This window comes from Nomascus leucogenys, chromosome 4, assembly GCF_006542625.1.
Source record: "Nomascus leucogenys isolate Asia chromosome 4, Asia_NLE_v1, whole genome shotgun sequence".
Taxonomy (NCBI): domain Eukaryota; kingdom Metazoa; phylum Chordata; class Mammalia; order Primates; family Hylobatidae; genus Nomascus; species Nomascus leucogenys.
Genome location: NC_044384.1, coordinates 51,760,308 through 51,785,483, shown reverse-complemented (window position 1 = coordinate 51,785,483; position 25,176 = coordinate 51,760,308). Strand labels below are relative to the sequence as shown.

General features: G+C 34.0%; 1 protein-coding gene across 2 annotated transcripts in view; it reads right to left on the bottom strand.

Moving 5' to 3' along the window:
* Window positions 1-25,176, bottom strand: part of CDH2 (cadherin 2) — a 232,339-nt gene that overhangs the window by 66,388 nt on the left and 140,775 nt on the right. The window contains exons 1-3 of one of the 2 annotated variants that reach the window (XM_003261974.3): window positions 25,029-25,142; window positions 2,921-3,147; window positions 1,086-1,232 (exon numbers count right to left, since the gene is read on the bottom strand). In XM_003261974.3, coding sequence (XP_003262022.1) covers window positions 1,086-1,232; window positions 2,921-3,147; window positions 25,029-25,107 — 453 coding nt within the window. In that variant the 5' untranslated portion in view covers window positions 25,108-25,142. Of the gene's footprint in view, window positions 1-1,085; window positions 1,233-2,920; window positions 3,148-25,028; window positions 25,143-25,176 lie in introns of those variants that run through there. The other variant, XM_030810618.1, reaches the window with a different exon arrangement.

The window sequence follows — 25,176 nt, the reverse complement described above, 5'->3', positions numbered from 1 at the left end:
CGGAGTAGCTGGGATACAGATGCCCGCCACCACGCCCAGCTAATTTTTTTTGTATTTTAGTACAGATGGGGTTTCACCGTGTTAGTCAGGATGGTCTCGATCTCCTGACCTCGTGATCCGCCCACCTCAGCCTTCCAAAATGCTGGGATTACAGGCGTGAGCCGCAGCGCTCGGCCTGTTTTTTTTTTTTTTTTTTAAGTTAAAGCAAAATTCTCTTTTCTCTCAAACTTCATTAAAGTAGAAAAAGAGAGAGTATCTTTATTTCAGTTACATTCATTGTTAAAGTGAATTATAATGTACATTAGGACAGAATATACAACATATTTTAAAGTGGCTTATTTAAAAAAAAGGCTTTCAGTAAGTATGTGTTAGAATGCTAAAATAATCATATACAGAAACATTTACATTTTAATAAGTGGGAATACAACAGCCTTGTCTTACTATACTTTTGTAATAAATAATGGGTTAAGTTTATTAAAATGCAAAAATATCTGCATTTTTTTTCTGTAGCTGATGTTATGTACCTAGAGTAAATAAAAAAAAAAAAATACTTACTCCTCAGATTTGAAAGCCTATGATTTTACACTGCCTTGGGGATTCTGTTAATGGTATCGGAGGTCATTCTTTTCTTTAAAAAACTCTCAAATGCATTTGGTGCTGGCATTTTTAACAATGATTGCCCTTTATTTTTTCTGTGGCCCAAAAACCATCTGTAGAGGGCAAAGATCATCACAGAGAGCCCAGCTTTCAGACAGGGAAGTTTAGGGGTGTGTGTGTTACGAGAGTGGAAATAGTATGGTTGGGAATATGTGTTGGCTTTAGGGCTTGTGTAGTCACAAACTGAACAAGCTTTCTAATCCACAGTGTGCAGGACCTACAAGTGAGCTCTGCTTATAAATAATCCAAAAGGTAACAAAGAAAATGAGAAGAGGCTTTCTACAACACTATAGAAACTCTATCTATACAGAAAAACACTTTTAGTATATACATGTCATAAATTCTACTTTGTAAAAAAAAAAGACAGAAATATTTTTAACATACATTCGTCTTGTGCTATGAAAACAGTTAAAATTGTGCCACCTTACCCTGACAAGCTCTTGAGGAAAAGGTCCCCTGGAGTTTTCTGGCAAGTTGATTGGAGGAATGACCCAGTCTCTCTTCTGCCTTTGTAGGTGGCCACTGTGCTTACTGAATTGTCTTGGGAATACTATTTCTTCAACTTCTGCTGACTCCTTTACATTAAAATACAAGAAGACATTCCTGAGTACTAGGAAAAACATTTTCTGAAAGTACATCAATATTATTGAATACCTGAAAGCATAGGAATCACAGTTTATGATGAACAAAAAATAAGTCTGGAGGCCCTTTTCCCTGGCCCCCTATTAAAATAACAGAAAAATACCATAAAATTTTTGGGTTATACTGTGTATCTGAAAAATTGAATTCTAAACAATTTATTAAATGGCACAGCTGTGTAAACTGTTTGCAGTTTCTATAAACCTTCTTAGATAGCAGTTAATATCGAGCAAAATTTAATAGTACCCTTTTACATATTTCTCATTAGTTTAAACCACAGTTCAGGTAATGTGCTACTGTACATTAAATTTAGATCTTGATGTGCTAAAATATAATTTGAATTCCAAGAGAAGTTTAATACATACTGCTAAGGAATGTCTCAAATATTTATGACCCTATTAAATCCCACAGAATTAATGCTGTAATTATTCTAAACCTATGTCAGCCATGATGGATGCTGTAGATGACCCACTTTGCACATTAGGTATTAATCTCTGCTGGATGTCAACATTTTCTTCTGTTTCTCCCTCTATCTGTAGACATTTTAGCCATTAGCCCTTGCTGCTTCAGTGCAAATATCCAAGCTAGTTTGCTGGAACACAGCAAATCAACAACAAAAGCATCTTTTCACTCCATTAGTTACTGGGTTTTCACTTTATATTACCCAAATGACATGACTTCCCTCAACAGTTAATAGATTAACAAATTAAATTTCACATACTAAAACCACAACACTGAAATAAGAGAAAAATGATATATTTTCCTCTGATGTATTATTCATGTTTGATTGTGGGTATGTATATCACATTTACAATTAAATACCAGAAATGAATGTGTGTGTTTTTATCTCTCACAGTAAAATAAGTATAAAAAAAGTAGTAGTCATAGTTCCATAGTTCATGGACTTCAGAATATGTAGGTGTGTCCCATCATACTTGTTTTGAATTAACTCAAAAAACTAAAATATTCAGAAAATATTATCATAACGTTACCGAAGTTACTGTATTTTATTTAAAATTCCTAACAATGACTTACACAAATTAAGTGCTCAATAAATATTTGTTGAATTGAACTGAATGGCACTCTGTTGGAAATGTACCTCATTTATTTTATCTTGGCTCACAGCAGCTTCCACCAGAGGGAGTATATCATTCCTAAAAAGTCATGTTGGTAGTATAAATAATTCATACCCCCAATCCGATTATTAAGGGACAAGACAAAAACCCAATACTCATTGCCAGAAATGTTTTCCTGTTACTACTTTAAATCTGTACTTCTCATCTAATAAATCTGACTGATGACATCTTGTAAAGAATTGTTTATTTTGTGGTTTTATTTAACAGCTTGTAAAGCTTCTAAGAAATTTAAAACAAACTGCTTCTAAGTTATAAATCTCAGAGTATAAACAAATCTTTAAAACACAATTTCTAGTTGCTTAAAACATATTTAGTCTAAGTATCTTAAGAGATTACAAACACAACAAAATATTATTAAAATGACCGAAGTTGATACAAATTCAAATGGTGGCCATCCATTAATGTGATCTGAAGCAAAGCGTATATTTAGTTCAAACTGTATAAACCTGATTTTTAACCAGCGCTAAAGCCATATTTGGATACTATACCTTCACTGACTCCTCAGTTAAGGCTGGCTTCAGGCTCAATTTTACTGCCACTTGCCACTTTTCCTGGGTCTCTTTGTCTTGGGCATATATCAGGAACTTGGCATGCTCGGAAGAGAGTGGAAAGCTTCTCACGGCATACACCATGCCATCTTCATCCACCTTAAAATCTGCAGGCTCACTGCTCTCATATTGTACTTTTCTTTTTCCATTGCAGTTGCTAAACTTCACTGTAAAAGATAAGAAATATGTCAGTTATTATAATTATCCCAAAAAGGCAAAAAAAACCCCTAATACTTAAACCTATATCCTGCTTAGGTTAAAGGATAAAAATGCAGTAGCATGAAACACAGAAGTTTTATTTTTATTTTATTATATTAAAAGCATTTTCATACTGTGAAATGCCAGATGGTAGTTCTGAGCTGTGCCCTAGCATTTCCTTCTTCCAAAGCTTTCCCCTTCTTTTCATACTTCCTGGACACTGGGTCCTCAGGTGCACCTGCTTTTCACCCTGACATCTTTCACTGGTATTTCCTCCCACCCTATTACAAACTTCCACTCACTCTTCAGTCCCAGGTCTAAAGTCACTCAAAGTAGAACAAATCCCCTTTTTCTCAGTCTTCATGTAGTGATCTGAGCTCTGCTACCTCAGTTTCTTAGTCATGTCTGACATTGCTTGGAAGAGGCAGTTTGGGGCAAATGTTCTTAGTTATCCTGCATACCCTGCATACTTTCTGGCACACAGTCTTAATACATAATTTCGGAACAAATGCTTACAGCAAGAAAGCAATGCATTTATTAATGTTGAATGCTTACTATGCTCTAGAATTGTAAGACCTTATGATAATTAACAGGTAAATAATTTACAAATTTCTATTCCTCCTAGTGCTTACAGTACTTCCATTAAGCAGTAACATATTTAAAAATTTTTAAACAAATAAAAATAAAGGTGTATCCCAAAAGAAATTTTAAATTAAAAAAATGATGATAAGAGTAGAAGAATTCAAAAATGTGTCTTATCTCTATCATACATGCAATGACTTCACGCTTAAAAAAACAACTACTGTCTTAAATGCTATGACAGCTTGTCTCAACAGGTAATAAAACAAAAATTAAACCATGAACTTGTGTAGAACTAGACAAATTCAAGATATAATAAAATAATAAAAACAAAAATATTCTCTAAGGAAGATCATTTCCTTTAAAGTCCTTAATTGTTCTTTCTGAAGAAAAATTCTATGGGAATAGCAAGTAAAGGGATCAAATAAAAAATGATTTTTTTATTTCTGTAAACGTCTGATGTTATGTTCTGGCTATAATTACATAGGATACTCTTTGGAATGTAATTAATAGGGACATATTACAAAATATAATCAAATACACCCTGTGCATTTCTCAAGGATCTAAGTAAAGTGTTTATGAACCCTCCCACTGCACATATGAGCTACTAACAGTTCTTTTGCTGTTATTAGTATAAATTCACTGAGATGTGCACACAGCCACAGCTAAATAACAGGTATGCTTATTTCCCTTAGTAACCATAAAATCCTTGATAGAAGTCATAAAATACTTTAACTACTGAATATATTATTTTACACATAATGCCATCTATATCATCTCTCATATTTCAATCATTTCAAAGTGAAAATAAAAGTTATATCTCAAACTAAAAAATGTTAAGTCAAAATGTTTGTCTTTGGAGTAGAAGTATCCCAAAAGATATTTAATTACTCCATCTTCCATGCCCCATGATTTAAAAGGGAAAAATGGGAATCTTTTCTACAGAACAATGCCATCTACTGCTCATCTTTCATTAAAGACAAAAAATGATGTTGTGGGGTGGGGGGAGCAGGGGAGGGATAGCATTAGGAGATACACCTAATGCTAAATGACGAGTTAATGGGTGCAGCACACCAACATGGCACATGGATACATATGTAACAAACCTGCACATTGTGCACATGTACCCTAAAACTTAAAGTACAATAATAATTTTTTTAAAAAAGACAAAAGATGAAAAGTAAAATTGTTTTTTGGAACCCTGCTGAGAAATCAAAACGAGACTTTTGCCATCTTTTTGTATAAAAAGTACTTTTTTATATTACAAGAGGGATTCATGGTCTTTAAAAACATAATCTGGATTAGAAAAATTATATACTCTTCTGCACACTTTTTTGTTAACTGTGATCACTCTAGTATTATTAATTGTCATCCATAAAGACCTGGATGGTTACATAAGCCTCCTGGGTAGTCTTCCCAGTTCCTGGTCACGGCACACCCACTGCTAGACTAGACCCCTGCTGTGACTTTCTCCTCCCTGCTTAAAATCTGTAACATTACATGTCATATCTTTAACCTAGAGTACAATGCTCTCTTAATTCTTGGGTCACCTGGTCTCTTCAGTTTTACTTACACCACTTTCTAAAACATATACTGCCCGGTGAGAGAGGTTGCAGTCATCCCCTACCTCGTGCTGCTCCACCCTACAGGCTCATCATCTTATCTGGGACACTCTCCCATTTTCCATACCAAAGCCCTAGAGCCAGGCCATCACTCTGGGGGAAGAGTCGACCACGATGCCTTTCACAAGATTTCGGCCTATGCCCTCATTTGGAACTGCTCTAAATTTTTTATTTGTATTTGTATTTCCTGTCCACTGAAACACACTGATACTTTATTTTCATAATAATAATAGTTATAATGATGGTTACTAATAATTTCATATGAGTGGATCTTCTCTCCCTAAGCAGACTATAAACTCACTTTGGCTTCGTGAGAGTTAAGTATTGGTTCTTTTGTTTCTTATGACACTTGACAGTGACAGGAACAGTATAAGTGCTCATTAAATATCCATTAATATCTTACAACTTTTTCAAAACGTAGGAAACAGATGGGAACCTTAGAAGTACACACAGCCTACTATAGTAACATCTAGCAACACAAACAAATGAACAAACAAAACCCAGGGACTTCAAAAAATTCTACTTTTTGTTAGGTTGTTGGTAGTAGAAGAAAATGAATTAGTACTTGTGGAATGCCAGGCACTGAAAAAGACACTTCAGATTTGTCACATAGGTTAACCTTAAAAATGACTCCCGAGGTGAGAATCATTGTTTCTGTTCTACAGATGAGGATGGAAACTTCAAGTCATCTATGCACATGGCTGTTTGATTTCCAGCTGTTTACTCCCATACAAAAGCGCAAAAGAATCTAAACTCATTACATAAGTCAGTCATATCTAAAGCTTTAATGTAAAACAATAAAATTAACAAAAAGATCTGAAAAATGCATATGAAGAGAATAATGCCAAATTTAGACCTCTGAGAGTACCACAGTAAATAGCGCATTAAAAAGAAATCTTTATCTGTGTCTGTTGAGATGATCATGTTATTTTTTGTTTTTAATTCTGTTTATATGGTGTATCACATTTATTGATTTGCAGATGTTAAACCATTCCTGCATTCCTGATATGAAACCCACTTGATCATGATGGATTATCTTTTTGATATGCTGTTGTATTCTTTTATAGCTAGTATTTTATTGAGGATTTTTGCATCTATGTTCATCATCGGTCTGTTATAAGTTCTTTGCTGTTGTTGTTGTTGTTATGTCCCTTCCTGGTTAGGGTGATACTGGCTTCACAGAATGATTTAGGAAGAATTCTCTCTTTCTCCATCTTGTGGAATAGTGTCAATAGGGTTGGTACCAATTCTTTGAATGTCTGATAAAATTCAACTGTGAATCTATCTGGTCCTTGAATTTTTTTTCTTGGCAACTTTTAAATTACTACCTCAATCTTTCTGTTTGTTATTGGTCTGTTCAGAGTTTCTATTTCTTCCTGGTTTAATCTAGGAGGGTTGTACACTTCTAGGAATTTATCCAACTCCTATATATTTCATAGTTTAAGCATGTAAAGGTGTTCATAGTAGTCTTGAATGATCTTTTGTACTTCTGTGGTATTGGTTGTAATATCTCCCGTTATGTTTCTAATTGAGCTTATTTGCATATTCTCTCTTCTTTTCTTGGTTAATCTCATTAATGGTCTATCAATTTTACTTATCTTTCAAATAACCAGCTTTTTGTTTCATTTATCTTTTGCATCTTTTTTGGTTTCAACTGCATATAGTTGTGCTCTGATCTTGGTTATTTCTTTTCTTCTGCTAGGTTTGTGTTTGGTTTGTTCTTGTTTCTCTAGTTCCTTAACATGTGATCTTAAAAATCCAGCATCCCTTTATGATTAAAACCCTCAGCAAAATTGGCATAGAAGGGACATACCTTAAGGTAATAAAAGCCATTTATGACAAATCCACAGCTAACATTATACTGAATGGGGAAAAGTTGAAAGCATTCCCCCTGAACACTGGAACAAGACAAGGATGCTCACTTCTATTCAACACAGTACTGGAAGTCCTAGCCAGAGCAATCAGACAAGAGAAAGAAATAAAGGCCATCCAAATTGATAAAGAGGAAGTCAACCTGTCGCTGTTTGCTGAAGACATGATTGTACCTAGAAAACTAACTCATCCCAAAAGCTCCTAGAACTAGTAAATTCAGCAACGTTTCAGGATACAAAATTAATGTACACAAACCAGTAGTTCTCCTATACACCAACAGCGACCAAGCTGAGAATCAAATCAAGAACTCAACCCCTTTTACAATAGCTACAAAAAAAAAACAACCTTAGGAATATACTTAACAAAGGAGGCAACAGACTTCTATAAGGAAAACTACAAAACACTGCTGAAAAAAATCACAGATGACACAGACAAATGGAAACACACACCATGCTCATGGATGGGTAGAATCAATATTGTGAAAATGACCAATGACCATACTGCTAAAAGCAATCTACAAATTCAATGCAATTCCCATCAAAATGCCACCATTATTCTTCACAGAACTGGAAAAGCCAATCCTAAAATTCACATGGAACCAAAAAAGAGCCTACATAGCCAAAGCAAGACTAAGCAAAATGAACAAATCTGGAGGTATTATATTACTTGACTTCAAACTACACTATAAGTCCACAGTCACCAAAAAAGCATGGTACTGGTATTAAAATAGGCATATAGACCAATGGAACAGAAATGTATGAAAAAAATACTCAACATCACTAATTATCAGGGAAAGGTAAGTCAAAACCACAATGTAATACCACTTCACTCTGCAAGAATGGCCATAATAAAAAAATAATAGATGTTGGCATGGATGTGGTGAAAAGGGAACGCTTTTACACTGTTGGTGGGAATGGAAACTAGTATAATGAGTATGAAAAAGAGTGTGGTAATTCCTTAAAGAACTAAAAGTAGATCTACCATGTGATCCAGCAAATCCACTTCTGAGTATCTACCCAGGGGAAAAGAAGTCATTATATGAAAAAGATACTTGCACACGCATGTTTATATATATATATGTGTGTGTGTCTGTATACATATATATATATATACACACACACCACGGGATACTACTCAGCCATAAAAAGGAACAAACTAATGACATCTGCAGCAACTTTGGTGGAACTGGAGACCATTATTCAAAGTGATGTACCTCAGGAATGGAAAACAAAACCCTATGTTCTCGCTCATAAGTGGGAGCTAAGCTGTGAGAATGCAAAGGTATAAATGATGCAATGGACTTTGGAGACTCAGGGAAAGGGTGGGCGCGGGGTGAGGAATTAAAGACTACACACTGGGTACATCGTACACTGCTCGGGTGATGGGTGCACCCAAATCTCAGAAATCACCACTAAAGAACTTATTAATGTAACCAAACGCCACCTGTTTCCCCAAAAACCTACTGTAATTTTTTGAAAAGAAAGAAAAAAAGAAATGAAGAAAGAAGGAAGGAAGGAAGGAAGAAGGAAGGAAGGAAGAAAGGAAGGAAAAAAGAAAAGAAAAGAAAAAGAGAAAGAAAGGTGGGATAAGGGTATGATAGAAGAGGGATTTCATAGTGACTGGCATCTGTTCTATTAATGTTGTACTGTTACTTATTTGGATTCAGGTGTCACAGTGCTTGAGGGAGGAAAGAAGGAGGACTTTGCAAAAAATGCATTTGCAAAAAGTCACTTACTGGACATCCTATGAATGAGAAGAGGTTTACCTAAGAGAGTCTGACACTAGAGAAAACATTTTAGAAGAAATTGTATAAAGGTCAGTCATTTAAAGTCAATTGGTTTTTCTATCACCCCTGCCCCTAACCTATGACCAACATGAATTGGTTTAATATATCTGTTATTACAATTTTCAGGGTTTTAAAAACAGGTGCTAATTCTCATTTGCTCAAATATTAAAATACACAAAATCTTTTGGCATTATTCAGGCTCTATGGAATGTGGTGTATTACATAATTCCCTTTGTACATTTAATCAGTTGGGTCAATAGCTTAGATAAAACTAAGTCAACTGAAAAAGTTCTCCTTGATGAAATATTAGTCCTGACTTGATCCTGTGGTTTTGAAGCAATCCATGTATGGTACCTGGCTCATGATTATATGCTTCTTCCATGTGAATCGTATTTTATTATTTGCAAGTCACACAAATTAAAAAGCTTTCAAATTTCAATGGATAACATGTGAATTCCATTTATCATCCACTGGTCAAGGTTTATTGCCTGTTGTCTGGTTCACCTATGACTTAGATGCAGCTAGGAATATCTTCTTGAATTTGACAAGATTCACCTCTGCTCTAGGAACAAACACTAAAACTTACTCAAGTTGTTTATTTTACACAAACTTAAAAGTTAATAGGAAAAAAGTGGAAAACTGTTAAGTTACAGAATCTTAGGTATACCAGTAATATATACTTAATTTATAAATTATATATTTTTTAGTTCATGGCCTTTCAAAAAGACTTTCAGGCTTAAAAATAAAAATAGTACATAGAAACGATGTGGAAGGGAGAAGATATACAAGGGACATGCTATAATTTTTTTAAATTAGCTTCAAAAATTAAACTTTGATGATGAAAATAAGGCTAATAACAAGGACATTTGACTGCTGTAAGGAGAAATACATAGTCCACTGGAGCCAACCTGTTTCTGTTATTAAAACATTTACCTTATGAATGGCAGGTACAGAACTCTGAGTAACATAATGAACAAGATTTTCAACTTTTAATTTTCAAAATATGAAGCAGTTTTATTATTTTTAATATATAGGCTTTCAAGAAGAGATGATGACAAATTTATCTTAAAATACACGTTTAGGAGTGAAACTATTCTGTATGATGCTATGATGGTAGATACATAACACAGTATTTTTGGCAAAATCCATACAGCTGTGTAACACAAAGAATGAACCCTATTGCAAACTAGAAACTTTAGTTAATAATAATGCATCATTATTTATTTGTCAATTGTAACAAATATACCACACTAATGCATGTTACCAACAGAGAAACCAAGTACTGGGAGAGATATATGAAACTCTGTATTTCTGCTAACATAAAACTGGTCTAAGAAGTAAAGTTTATTAAGTTAAAAAAGTGTAAGATTTCTTACAGATGATGGTCAAACATGCTAATTATCAGATGTATCTTAAAGGAATGGATGGTTGTCTTGTTGTCAATATCCCCAATCTCTCACAAACATGACTTCCATTGAACTGCCTCAAGCTGGTATTAGTCAGAGTTGGATAATATAATCGAATCAATATCTTTATGTAATTATCCTAAGTATGAATATACTGAGTTGATATTTAATGAAAGTTATGCTATTTTAACAGACACATGTAAACAGTTAAAATTTTATTTCAAAAATGATTTTAAAATTTGGCTTGAAATATTTTCCTGAGAGAACAACCTTCCTTCCATCAACATTAAATTTGCTTATGCTCAGATAATCTCAAGTAGAAACTCCAGAATATCATAACATGGGAAAAAAAGAAAATATATTTCCTTAGACAACTGAAAGAACAGGCTTGATCCTCTGTATTAATTAAGTCTATACATGATTAAATGATTATGGCAAAAAATCATACTATTAAACAATAAATTAAATTATTATTAGAGATATTGCATAGTTTACATACATCAGATGTAGTTACTGTGTTCTAGCCCACATAAAACTGTGTGAACATGATTAACATAAAATTAATCACCAGGGAAATAATTATTTTAAAGAAATTTTTTGCTCTGAAGGTAATACCTCAAAATGATGTTAACCATAAAACAATAATATCCTTATAAAATATTAACAAGAAACCACAGATCTTATATATTAAATGTATTAGCAGTTAATAGCACTACATAAACCAAATGAATGAAAATGTGCAAATACTCACATATGGTTTATAATTTTTGCTCAAGTAAACATTATAACATAATGTGGAAAGTCCTTTGGAAATGCAAATGGTTTTCAAAATTTTTCCTATTAAGTACTTCAAATAATGAGTTTCAAACATTCACAGGGATTGCTCTAATAGTTTTAATACCTTTTTTTAGGTTTTCAATATAACACCAATAACACAAGTGAATCATTTTTATACTTTTTTGCAAGTTTAACTTTTGCTTTTGCTTTATATCAATAAACTCTGTGTGTGTAATATTTTTATATGGCCTTTACAATTTTCAATTAAGTTCATTCAGGTGCTCCAAAATGTCTGGTAAGCAAGCTATATTTTTTCAAGTGAATAACTCTCCTTCAACAAATCTAAAGAGAGTAACATTTAAACACACAATACATTTTTTTAAATAACTCTTGAAAAAAGGTATCTTTTTGGACAGCTTGTGTACACATTGGCAAATATCAGTAAATGTGATAATCTAATCCCTTATCTTTGAATAAAGCTGTAGCCATTTATTTAGATTCATATTTTCATATGCCCTTATATGGAATCATGACTTATAAGCAAACTTTTATGTACAAGAGCTGCTATGTGAGTAAAACTCATCTCAGATCAAACTCTTGATGTTTACACCTTCATATCATCTACAGCCTTTATAGCTTCACGCCACTAGGGCCAGAGCATCAGCCTCATGTATGAATACGAATTATTTTATTTCATTTTGAGACAGAGTCTTGCTTTGTCACCCAGGCTGGAATGCAGTGGGGTGATCTTGGCTCACTGCAACCCTTGCCTGCCGGGCTCAAGTGATTCTCTTGCTTCAGCCTCCCAAGTAGCTGGGAGTACAGGCATGCACCACCATGCCCAGCTAATTTTTGTTATTTTTTAGTAGAGACAGGGTTTTGCCATGTTGGCCAGGCTGGTCTCAAACTCCTGGGATCAAGTGATCCACCTGCCTTGGCCTCCTAAAGTGTTGGGATTACAGGCCAACCGCACCTGACCAATATGAATATTTTAAAACACAAAATATGAATATTTATTTGCCTCCTTGCATACATAATCTACAGAAGTTTGTTTTGATTTTTTCAGAATAAATAATGATCTTCAAGGATTCTAAAAAGTCTATTAATTAGCAAATATATTAACATCTTAACATCATCAATATACACTTTTTAAATTTAATAATCTGATTAACATTGTCACTACGATGTGTGACATGCCATCACTGCCTGTTCTGATAGTGTTATGCTAACATGGCTCCTTTTCTATTTCTTCTGCTTCATTCGTTTCCAGTCTACCAATGATAGTGAACATACAGGCTGGTAAAATACGAAATTCCATGTAACAGGGAAGCACTTTGGCTTAAAGTATTATATGTGAAATCTTGTAAAAGATGGCTTTTAAAACTTGATCATACAGTGCTGTATATAATCTCATAAAGAAAGATTCTTACTTTTTGTGTAAGAGAATTCAAAACTACTTATGTCTAAGATGGCTGTTTTGTGGTGGAGTGCCACAAAAATGTGTCATGCAAGTAGCTTCACTTCATCACTTTTGCCTGCAAATGAAATGTTTACTCCATGTGTGAGAATAATTATAATGGTACATGAATTCCAATTTAAGAGAATCATCATTATATTGCCCAATTATCTTAATGATTTGAGGGGTGGATTCCAGTGATGCTCAGAGGTTTTCAGCATTTATTCTCAAAATATCCTTTGTGTTGGGAAAATAAACATATGTAGAAATGAAATCTTAAGACAACAGATTGTAGGCATGTACAAATCTAGAAAATCTATTTGTTAATAATATAAAGTATATATATAAATAATATAAAGTAAGTATATGTATTTAAAATATATAGTTGACTATCTGCATTTTAAATGCCTTAAAATATAGCATATAAAAAGCTTCAAAATTAAACATGCAGCGATCTAAATTAGAATTTAATTTAGTAATTAAAAGTTAAAAATATATACAATATAATCATTTTCTACAATTCTAGATAACCAAAATATATTTTGAAAACCATCAGTTTCTGGAACTTACTGCTCTCTTTAGTAATTTAGTGTCCAGAGAAATCAACTAATTTAATTGAAAGGAGTTTCTTTCTAAAAATGTGTATCTTAAACATAATATAAACACTTTAATTCTAAAACACACAAAATTAATTATTGATTTCCATCAATAATAAGACTGTTGACTAATTGTTAACCTTGAAATCCAATCAGAAGGAAAAAAGAAATCAAAGAAAGAGTAAAAAGAAAAAGGGAGGGAAGACAGAATAAACAATTAAGAAAATTTACAAAATTAATAATTTTCTGATACCACACAAAAGCAGTAAATGATAAAATTTATATAACTTCTATTTTAGAATAGTGAAAAATAAATACTTGCATAAAATCTTCACTGAGGATAAACACATTGGTATTAAAATCATGATGAGATTAACTGAAGAATTTTGGTGGGAAAGTTGGGAAATTTTGTGGTGGCTGCTCCATGAGTGAGGTCTTGGTCAGGGAGATGATCTGGGGAAGTGTTATGCAGGAGACCTCTCTTGCAATGGATCTACACAAGTCTTATTCAGAAAAATAACAGAAAATAATAGGCTGGGTGCAGTGGCTCACCCTTTAATCCTAGCACTTTGGGAGGCTGAGGCAGGAGGGTTGCCTGGACTCAGGAGTTTGAGACCATCCTGGGCAATACGGTGAAACCCCGTCTCTACTAAAATACAAAAAATTAGCCAGGCGTGGTGGTGTACACCTGTAGTCCCAGCTGCTCAGGAGGCTGAGGCAGGAGAATTGCTTGAACCTGGGAGGTGGAGGTTGCAGTGAGCCAACATCATACCACTGAACTCCAACCTGGGTGACAGAGCGAGACTCAGTCTCCAAAAAAAAAAAAAGAAAATAATAAAAATAATAAGCATTTGCAATTGCAGGAAGTTTTCAGAGCAAGCCATAAGAGTATTTAAATATTATTATTTTTATTAATTTTAATTGACACATAATTATACATACTTATAGGGTATGGTGTGGTGTTTTGATACATGTACATGTACTACAGTGATCAAATCAGGGTAATCACCATAGCCATCACTTTAAATATTTATGAGTTAGGAAGAATAAGTTTCGTGGTTCTATTATAACATAGGGTAGCTATGGCAAATAACAATGTAGTATATATTCAGTAGTGCATATACGATTTTGAATATTTTCCCTTCAAATATTATTTTAACTGTTGTGAATTAATTTTTATCTATTTTATTGTAAAAAGTCTTCACATTTTTAACACTATAAAAAAGCCCAAGGGCACCTGAATTCTACTTTGACAGGATCATTATTATATTACCTAATTAATATCTTAATCATTCATGGAGGGCATGGATTCTAATGGCTATGAAGTCACCAATAAGTACTGTGGGCCAATCAACAGCTTTATGAAACTAGAATTTGTCTGTGAAGCTTTAAATTATAGAGAAGAGGCCAAATTCAGGTAGCCCTGGTCTAGTCTTCAGCCATGCTTTGTTTGTGCCATGTAGCATTTCAACAAAATAATTTCATTTTCTTTTGATTCTTCTACTTCCCCCCTGGGAGGCCAGGTGATAAAACTAAGGCACCGATTTACCCATAAAATGAGACCACTGAAGTTCTAGCCAAAATCTTTTCCCACTATTGTCCTTTTACTTTCCATTACCAAAGTTTCCTTCTAGTCTATCAATAATATAAAGGCTATTTTGATCGAAACATGATGGTGGCTTGAACAGGCTGAGAAATCTTGGTTAATGTCTTCTGAATATGGTAGTAGACGTGGGGAGTAGGTATAATTATAGACAGCCTTCCAGGGATCACACCAGAATGACGAGGTATCAAGGGTAGGCACGCCAAGTCCTTGCCAGAACAACCATAACCTGACATCACCAGCACTCTCCTAGAGATCATCCTCTTGATACCTGGAAATTATTCTCCTTCCTCAGCCCAAGGAGCTACCTGCTGATGGCCTGGAGGGCAAATGCTGTCCAACAGAAATAACACTGTCAGCCATGTATGTTATTTGATCAATTCTAGCAGCCACATTAAAAACTAAAACACAGTTGCAGTGAGTATCTGTAGCATACCTGTATTCCATTCATGGCATTCTAGCTCAGAAACACGGATCTACCTGTATTCCATTCATGGCATTCTAGCTCAGAAACACGGATCTACTTGCCATGCTGCTGAAATATTAAGCCAAATGTAAGCATTAGTGATGCTCAGAAATATCTTCAGTTTTTCTCCCCTTCCTAGATATTCAGAAAGATTACACTTCTCCATCTCCCTTGACATTATGCATGACGACATGGTCAACAGAATCAGCAGGTAGAAGGGACACATATCACTTTACAGCAGAAGCATTTAAAAGTTGATGCCCTCCTCCCCTGCAGTGGTCATTCTTCTGGTAATTATGAAAGAATGGGGCAGCTGGAGGTAATACAAGATCAAGCCCACAGGACGAGTGAACCACCCCCATGGAGAACTGCCCTGAGAGTCACCCACCCCTTCAATGGACTTAGCATGAATATCGGTTTTTGTGTTAAACACAGAAAACTGGTGGTAACTGTTAGTGTAGCACATCCCAGCCCATCATGTCTAATAAGGCCTCAACTTGAGTGACCTACAACAAGACAGTAAAGTTAGGACAAAAGGTCTATAAAAATGAAATAAATCAGAATCAAACTTATTGTAGGTTAAGTTAAAAAAAACTTTTTAAAATTACTACAAGTATTGATATTTCCCTACCACAAAGTTTTTATTATAACATTCCCCAAAATATTACAAAGTCGATTAGGAGCTATTTCATTTCCTTTCCAGGAAAAGTCATGTCATATTTAACTAACGTATACAAGTTGCCACAAATAAAAGAAAGAAATAATGTGCTATGACATTCTTCTTTAATACGAAAATGAAAAAAAATCAAAACAGCAGTAGGGATGATATAGAAGAATGATTATGATATCAAAAATTTAAAATTTATCTTTCAGTAGTCTAGTAATATGCATACAATTTTATATATTAAACTACTGGGAAAGCAGCAAGATTATTGCATTCTCCCTTGTATACATTCTAATAACTCAAAAGTTTTTAAGCTGTTATTCACTTCATTGATATTCTTCCTCCAGGCATCTCTATGCTATGAAATTCAATGAAAACTCTTTCTTTTGACAGAATCCAGCTAAAAATATATAAAATTATCAGTGCTTAGGCAGAATTATTCTTTTCTTTTTTTTGGCAGAATGTACCCATTAACAAATTACACAGAAATATCACTACCTCTAATTAAATTAGTCTTTCAGAGTACAGGTGGCATAGAAGCTCCCTTTTCCCAACTGTATCATTATTAGTCTCTGAAATTGGATGTAATTTAGTTAGCTCCATATTTCTGGCTACTTATGTCAACAAAGAAAGAAATCTAATTCCTAATTTTTAAAACAGATTTTTGTTAACTTTGAAAGAAAAAGAAGAGTTTCGACATAAACTTTACTGAAAACAGAAATTTTGCTAATTGGCATTTTCAAAGATACCACTCTAAAAGAAAAAAAAAAAGCTAAACTAAATTAAACCTGTTTCTCAATGAATTTCCACAACGTGGCCTCAAAATGTGCTACAGAAACCATTAAGAACAAATGTGTCCCCTGAATAACCAACTTACTAAGATACAGGTAGCCCAAGGAACAAAAGGGCATTACTGTTTTGTGAAACTTGAATTTAAAAAAAGAGGTTCATAGAACATGATGTGCATTAAGCACACTAGCCCCACTGGTATGATGTGATATCACACTAACTAAAATTAAAGTCCACTGGGCTATTAAACTACTAAACCCCAAATCATTTGCTGACAGTAAAGTTACAAAACAAACAAAAGGGTAAGATTTCATCCTAAATACTTAATAAAATTTAAGAAGTACTTATTCTTTAGGAGAAAAAGGTCATGATTATACATGAAGAAATAATATATAAAAAACAGTTCTTGAAAATTTACCATAATAATATATAACTGATAGTTTAAAAAGTGAATTCCCAATATTTACTGCAAATCGAACAAAAAGATACATCAGATCACTAGCTGCTGGAAAGAACTTTATAAGTTGAAAAGCTGTACTATTCAAGTAAACTATAAGAATTTAACAAAAGAAATACCCAAACCCCATTATTTCTAAAGGCTACCTACATCTTCTGAACATTAACAACCTGATGTGTATTAAGTATTTAATATATACAGAGTTCCATGAAAATTTCAGCAATATTACTACTCTTTCACAAAGGCAATGAAGATATTCAAAGTAATGACTTGAAATCTTTAAGCTGCCAATAGAATTTAAGTACTAAAAACAATCAATAAATTCTAATATAAGTTCACTGATGACTTATTATTTGTGAAATATTATCATGTAACCAGGAAAAAACATGGCTTCCCAATGTATCTTTTTATGATTATCTCAGTTCACTACTTTCCAACTTTTCAAAGAATTATTGCACAAACCCTAGAAAGCTGCTCTAGTAGGGAAGATATTCTTCCAACAATCTAAAGGGATAGGTAGTATTTCTCAGACTCAGTTCAACTCACTCAGGTCTAACATACAGAGCCACAAAGAAAACAAGCACAAGTAGTCTATGGCACATAATAAGAAATAGATTCCATTTTTAATGTAGTAACATAACAATAATAAAAGGCAATTTAAAGATTACTTAATTTTATATACATGTATAAATGTTTGAGTTTGGCTAAGACTCTTAAAATGCCAGTTACTTTTATTTAGAAATTACATTTTATGCTTACTAAATTTTTATTAGTGTCCACAACTGCAGTCATGTCAAAATGCCATCACTGGTTGTTGTTTTTTTTTAATCCTCTTGAAAAATGCTCCCTCTCTTTGTTATACCCTGAAATGAACATCTACCTATGTGAACACACCAACTCAGCAATCTGAATAGTTACTGCTTCAACTGACAATAATAATCCTTATTCTCATTAATGGGCTGACATTTCCTCTTGCAGAAATGATTACACTTCTATTTCACCATTCTCATTAATTACACCAAAATGAACAGGATTAATTGCCATACACTGTTAACAGGATGGCCATCTCAGGTATGCTCCAGCTCCACATCACGTGTTTTATCTGGAAAACATCTTTGGTGCACGGCTGCTCTAGGGTTCTGCCTAGGAGAATTCCACACAGACCCCTCCCAAATGCTGCTACGCACTCTTAGTCCAGCTGTTAGGTGTACTTGTAAAGGGTCAAGGTATCTTTAAATTTTTCAGAGGTAAAGAATGTTCACATTTAATTCTCCCTGTGTAAATATATAAACATGTATTAAAGGATTTCCATTACATTAACTAAGATGATATCCAGGCAAGCATCCTGTGCACGTATTATTTGCTCCCATTTACATTTCTCAATCTGTATGTATTAGCTAAAACAAATCGAGTTAGGCTAAAATAATATCCTTATCCTGTCCTGATAAATAGATGCAATAAGCAGACTAGTCTGAATTACATCCTTTGCCTACAAGCCCTGGCATTATTAATGTTTCAGGATAATATATAAAAATCCTATTTTTTTGGAAAACTTACAGTAGACATTTGACTTCCATAAGCATAAAAGTGAAGAAAAACAACAGATGTGGATAACTGGGACAATGACAGAAAAAAACACACACCTAAACAGGAATAATGAAAAAGTATTAAGTGTAAATTTTTTGTCTAAAAAAATGAGTTTTTTTTTTAAACGTAGGGATATAAAACCAAGGACATATAGAAATGAGGTATGAAGACTTCTGGAGAGCATGGCATGGCACAATAGGTCCACATTGCTGAACTATCACCTGTTCAAATACACAGCAATAATAATCAGATGTAAAAGTAAAAACAAACAAACAACAACAACAACAACAAACTGGCCAGGATCAAAAACAAGATAGTGGACCATAAATGAATCAGTATAAATTGCTGCCTGGATAGGGAACAAGTGGAGGACAAGCAGAAGTTCAGCCTTTGCAGGGTAAAGGAACATGAAGGTGACAGGAAGCTGGTACATCAGCTAGGATGCCACTTGACTCCAAAGAATGGGGCTCAGGCTGGGGCTGAGGCTGGGCTTGAGCAAAGGCAGAATGAAAGAGAGATGAAAACAAAAATCTTATTTATAGTGAGCCTGAAATTCCCAAATTATTACACATGAGAAAATCTACTGCTTAAGAAAGCCAACAAAAAAATCAGTAACCAGAACCTAACACACTGCAAAGGAAATTAATTCCCTGGGGTACTCTTCTGGTTTCCCCCATCCCATTGACGACTTCCTCTCCATCTCCTTCAGTGCCTTAGGCCTTAGCTCATGACCTTCCCTGATCCACATTTTCATGCTAGGTAATTTCAACCAATTTTAAGGTTTTAAAAACCACCTGTACCAAGATGAATCTTGAATATGTATGTTTAAACCGTGACCACTCCACTGAGATCTAGACTCCTACATCTAACTGCCTGCTTGTCATCTCTACTTGGAAATCTCATAAACAACTCAAACTACAGAGACGTGAAAGTCAGCTCTAGGTTCACCCTCCACCCAAATGCTCAGACTACAAGTCTAGGAGTTGAGCTTAACGCTTGTCTTACCTAAATGTAATCTATTGGCAAGTTCTAACAGCTCCACTTCCAAAATATATCATCAATAGGACCAATTCTCATCACCTCCACAGCTAACATCTTACCATCAGTCATTATGCAGCATAAGTCATAGAAGACTCTAACTGATCTCCTACTTCTACGCTTCACAACATCTACGGTGGCCTTTGAAAAACAAACTGGATCATGCTCAAAAGGTTCCTACTACACACAGAACAAAATCCTTAACAAAGCCCCTGGCCCTTTAACCTCATCCTTCTTTCCTCTTCTCCTAGCTCACTGGATCTCTACAGTTACATATGTTTTCTGTGATTCCTCCAACAAGCTAAATTGGGTCCTGCTTCAGGGCTTTGTTTGTATATTTGAAATACTGGACAATGGACGAGAAGGAAGAGGAAAGAACAGAGGAAAAGGGGAATCAAGAGAACTTGGAAAGCCAGGCAGGAGATGAAATCCATGTTAAAAATAAGAGATTAGGCTCATTTTTGTCTTTTATAGATTTTATAGCTAAAGCTATTTTTCCTTAGTTTTTCCAACTTTCTTCCTTTTTCTTTAAGTGACACTGCTGTTCAATGGGTGATCAGAGCTGACTTGTCCAGTCAAATCAGATAATGAATAAAAGGAACATGAGATCTTATTTTATTTTTCAGCTGGTTTTACAAGAAATGAGTGATGTGAATCACAAACTGCTTAGGGGAGGGGTGTAGTATAGTACTCTCTTCAATAAAATCTAAAAAAGTGGAGAAGTGGCAGATAAAAGTGTTTTGATGTTGCAGTGTAGTTATTGGTCTACTAACCATAACATGTAGCTATGGCCAAGATGCCCCAGATCACCTACAGTCTGAGCTCTGACTATGTATCACACTCCCTCTCAAACAGCGCTGGAATTTCTTGCACAAAGAATGAACAAATTCCAACTAGCTTCTCAGTAATAATATACAAGGCCAACAACAGTCTGGTGTTGAGCCAGGGTTCATTCATATATGTATTACATCCTCTCAAAACTGGGGACTAGGCACAAAGAAATTTGTGGGCTCAGCATCTGAACCATCGATTATAACCCTGCTTCAACAAGAATGTGTGTTGAATGATTCGTAACATAAGAAAATAAAGACAAAGGTAAAGATTGCACCCACTTCCTCATATCCAACCGCACTGGGAACAATATTACATTAACTTGTTTTTTACATATATGTGAATTCATCTACCTAAATATAAAAGTGTAGCATACAGTGCTACACTCTGAACAGGATAAGTAATCAAATATTATTCTCATTACTACTGTTTCTAAGTCATGAGTTCAGAATGTTTGTGATAAAATATCTCATTTGGATAACATCTACAATGATTCAAATCCTTTTAAGTACTTTTAAAAAATTTATTTGCTGTTTAGACAATGGTTTCCCACCTTTGCAAGTAGCAAAACAAAAGGTCATAGAGTGTAAGTTTCCTGGTCACATTGAAAGTGATGGGTGGCACTGATGCCCAAAGCTCTTTGGGGAATCCTGGGAAGCACCCATTCCATTTTAGCACCAAGGAAAATTTCCATTTCTTGTTGAACTGCCCCACACTCAATGAAAATGAACTACATGATTCCTAATCTACCATTTACGGTGAGTATGGAGATAGACATGGCAAGGACCCTGATCTCTAAGAGTTTAAATTTGGGGGGAAAGGGCTTAAAAATAAGTAACATAATGGGCAAAACTAAAGTGCTTAATAATTACATTTCAAGGGAGAAAGGAAAATAACTGAAGATTCAATGGAAATGGCAGGTGGCTTGTGATCTGAGCACCAAAGAATAAACATAATCCCAGTAGTGTATAGACAAAAGATGGCAGCTTCAGAATAAACAGGGGCATGGACGCCAGGCAGTGATGGTACATTCACAGAGGTATCAATATGTAGAGAAAGGGTGGTGTCTGGATCAGCACAGCAGTTCTTCCCTCAATGCCTTTGTTAATGATTAGTATTTGGGAAGTATTTTTTCAAGGGCAAATTTGTTTGGCAAGGTTTTAGGATGTATTATTTTTGCAGGGAGGGATTTTTATGGACTAATGTCTTTTATTGAGAAAAACAGTCTCTAGGTAGACTGAAATCCATTAGTCTGAAAGGAGAAATGTCAACAGAGGCACAAACTAAAGATCTAATTACTGATGCACACGAATTGGTTCACTGAATTTAGGGGCTGTGTGTGTATGTGTATGTATGTGTGTGTTTGTGTAATAGACATATCTGACAGCAGGATTGTTAAAATTTAAATTCCATTGTAGGTTTTGTACAAAGGCTTACAATTTCCCCATTTTCTGATTCCATGGGTTTGACATATTAATATGAGGAAGACCATTAGTGGCACTGTTGAAACACAGGCATCATTCAAAAATACACAATATAATATGCAAGATATGATTATAAAGAAATAGGATTGATTCCACAAGTCACACAGAAAAATCAGATTCATTATATTACAGTCATGCCTTGTATAAATTATAGTCCAGCCAACAGGGGCACTAAATATGCACTTTAATTTGGAGTACAGTACAGAAGTAACCTCACTATCTAATGAGATGAATTATTAATAAATGCTAAAAGATACTAAAAAAAACATGCTTGTATTAAAAAGGCCAATGGTAGTCTTATGTATTTTACAAGTAATCTTCGATAAGCCACTATCATTTTATACTCAATTGGGCCATACTCTTGATTAGTCTGATATACTATACTTTTCTTTAAATTGGAAGAAATTACATTGATAATCATTTTTTTATCAATTCTTTCTGGTTTGGTGAAAAAAAATAAAAAAAGCAATGAACTAAAAGCCAGTATACCAAGTTATGGTCGTGGTTGTGCTGATAATAATCTCTCAACATCTTTGGATCTTCATTTCTTCAGCTGTAATATGAGGGACTCTCACTAGATGACCACTCTGCTAATATCTCGTACAGCACTAAAACTATGCATACGCTATAGTCTAAAATTTGATATCTTAACAAGTACCCGAGTGAATATCACCAGTGAAAGTTGTGCTCAAGTTCTGTTTGTTTTTGTTCATGTTGAGCAGTCATTATGAAAAATACAATGGTTTTTCTAAGACAAAAAGCAAAGGAGAAAACCTACAGGGATAAAATTGTTTTAAATATAATTTTTTTCCGGTTTTTAAACAGTTATATATCCCAAAGCAAAGTTAAAATCCAAATATCACATTCCAGGAACTATAGATGAAAGAGCAGCAATTGCTGCAAATAAAAATCATAGTAATTATTCAGTTGTCATTCTTCCTTCCAATACGTTAAAAAATTACATAGGCCTTAATGCATTTTAATTTATAATCTAGGTGCTTTTCTTTTGCTAAAGTTCGTATATCATCACAAAAAGAAAACAACAACAACCACAATAAAAAAAAAAACAAAAACAAAACTCAAGCTTTTGAAACACAACTCCCTAGAATAGACCAGTTGCCTTTTTTTGCATGAAACAGATTTCAGTCATTTCAAAACTAAGGTGTCACAATGAGTATAAATCCTTGAAGTTCAAACAATACTACCCATACTTCAAGTTCCAAATTCTATGTCTCATCCCCTCTAAAAGTAATGGATGTCAAATGGTAAGGGGAAAACTCTTTAGAGCACAATTCTTTAAAATAGTTTTTTGGAACTACCTAATAAGGAATATAAAACAGGTGTAACTCTGGAAAAGAAAATTAAGCTTTCAAGACAACTAAGGACACAATCCATTATTTCTCTCGAGTTTATCATTTTGGTAGGATAAATGCTCCTCAGGAAAGATTAACTGAAGACCTACAAAGTTCCTTAGGAGATATGTGGCAAGAAAACCAGAAAAGGCTCTTCTTTAACTTTACATGACATACTTTCTTTTTGAAAGTTTCTAATAAAATCAATTCATTCTTTATTCAGTCAGTTTTCTGATCATAATGGCCATACACAGACATTCCACTCCAAGCTTTGGTTTCTAATGAACAGCATTCTTTCTCTCAGGTTCAGAGTCATTTGCTTTAATAGCCTATTTTACATGCATATACTACCTTTTGATAATTCTTTTCACGGACTACAGTTTAGAATTTAAAACAAGCAACTTTGCTGAATATCTTATTGTTTTTCTCGGTGTTTTCAAACCCCTTGATGTTTGGTGAATTTTTACAAAATTAATGAGGTTAACCTTCATTTTTCAGACTTTCAAAGTTACTTTATGTTAACAGAGACCTCTCATTTAAGGATGACTCATATTCATCTTGTTTAACTTTATTTTTAGGAAAATTTACTAAGCTCTACGTAGATACAAAAAAGGAGATGTATGTAACACAAATGACATTTATTAAACAACTAAATATAGGTTAATTCCACTTATAATAAATGAGAGACTTATGAAAATAAAAACCTCTGCATTAAAATTTAAAGAGATATTAATAATGTTTTTCATTGTATAAAGTTCCTTATCATAGCTGCATGAGAGTCTCTTGTCTTTTTCCATTCCATGCCTGAATATGTATGTCTCATTATAAGGCAGGCACTGTGAGCAAGTTGAAAATATAAGAGTGAATTGGGCATGTATTTTGCCAGCAAGGAAGACACACCTGTATCTAAGAATTTCTCTAGTAAATTATATGAATTAAGATGAAGATCTACTTAGTGGGGATAAGGGAAATTAGGTTAAGAAATTTAAAAGCTGAAGTTGACATTTATATAACATAATTAAATAGAGTATCACAGAAAGTATAAACTTTACCACAAAAAATATTTGGCTTGTAAATGTTAATTTGCCTGCAGTTTGCAGAAGAATGTCTGCTATAATAAAACGTGCAAATACAGTTTGTTGTTAAGTATTATCAGCTAGATTTGAAAATGTATCCCTTGTTTTGAAATACAAATGTACAACTCTCTAAGCCTACAACTCTAGAGAAGACAAGAGTGAAATACAGCTTTTGTAACATTCCTTTTTTTAAATCATCACCATCCCACCCCCATAAAATACATTTGCAGAGTTTTCTGTGATTATGTTTTAGTTTGATTTTAGGTTAACAGAAATTCACATAAGCATTAAATTTCTTGTTTAAAATATAAAATGTACTTTGTACATAAGTCTTCTCATTTTATGCTACTTTGTTTTCCAAGTTAACTAAATCACCATGATATGGAATGAATAAGGCAATTTTTGTTACCTGAAAGGAAAACATACAATTCTGCTTGGTTCTTTAATTTCTCAGTGAAGATACACACATAACGCCTTAATAAAAACATGCCATCAAGTTTCCATTTCTCATAATTCCTTCTGCTTAGTGAACAAAGTCATAATAGGTATGTCAGAAT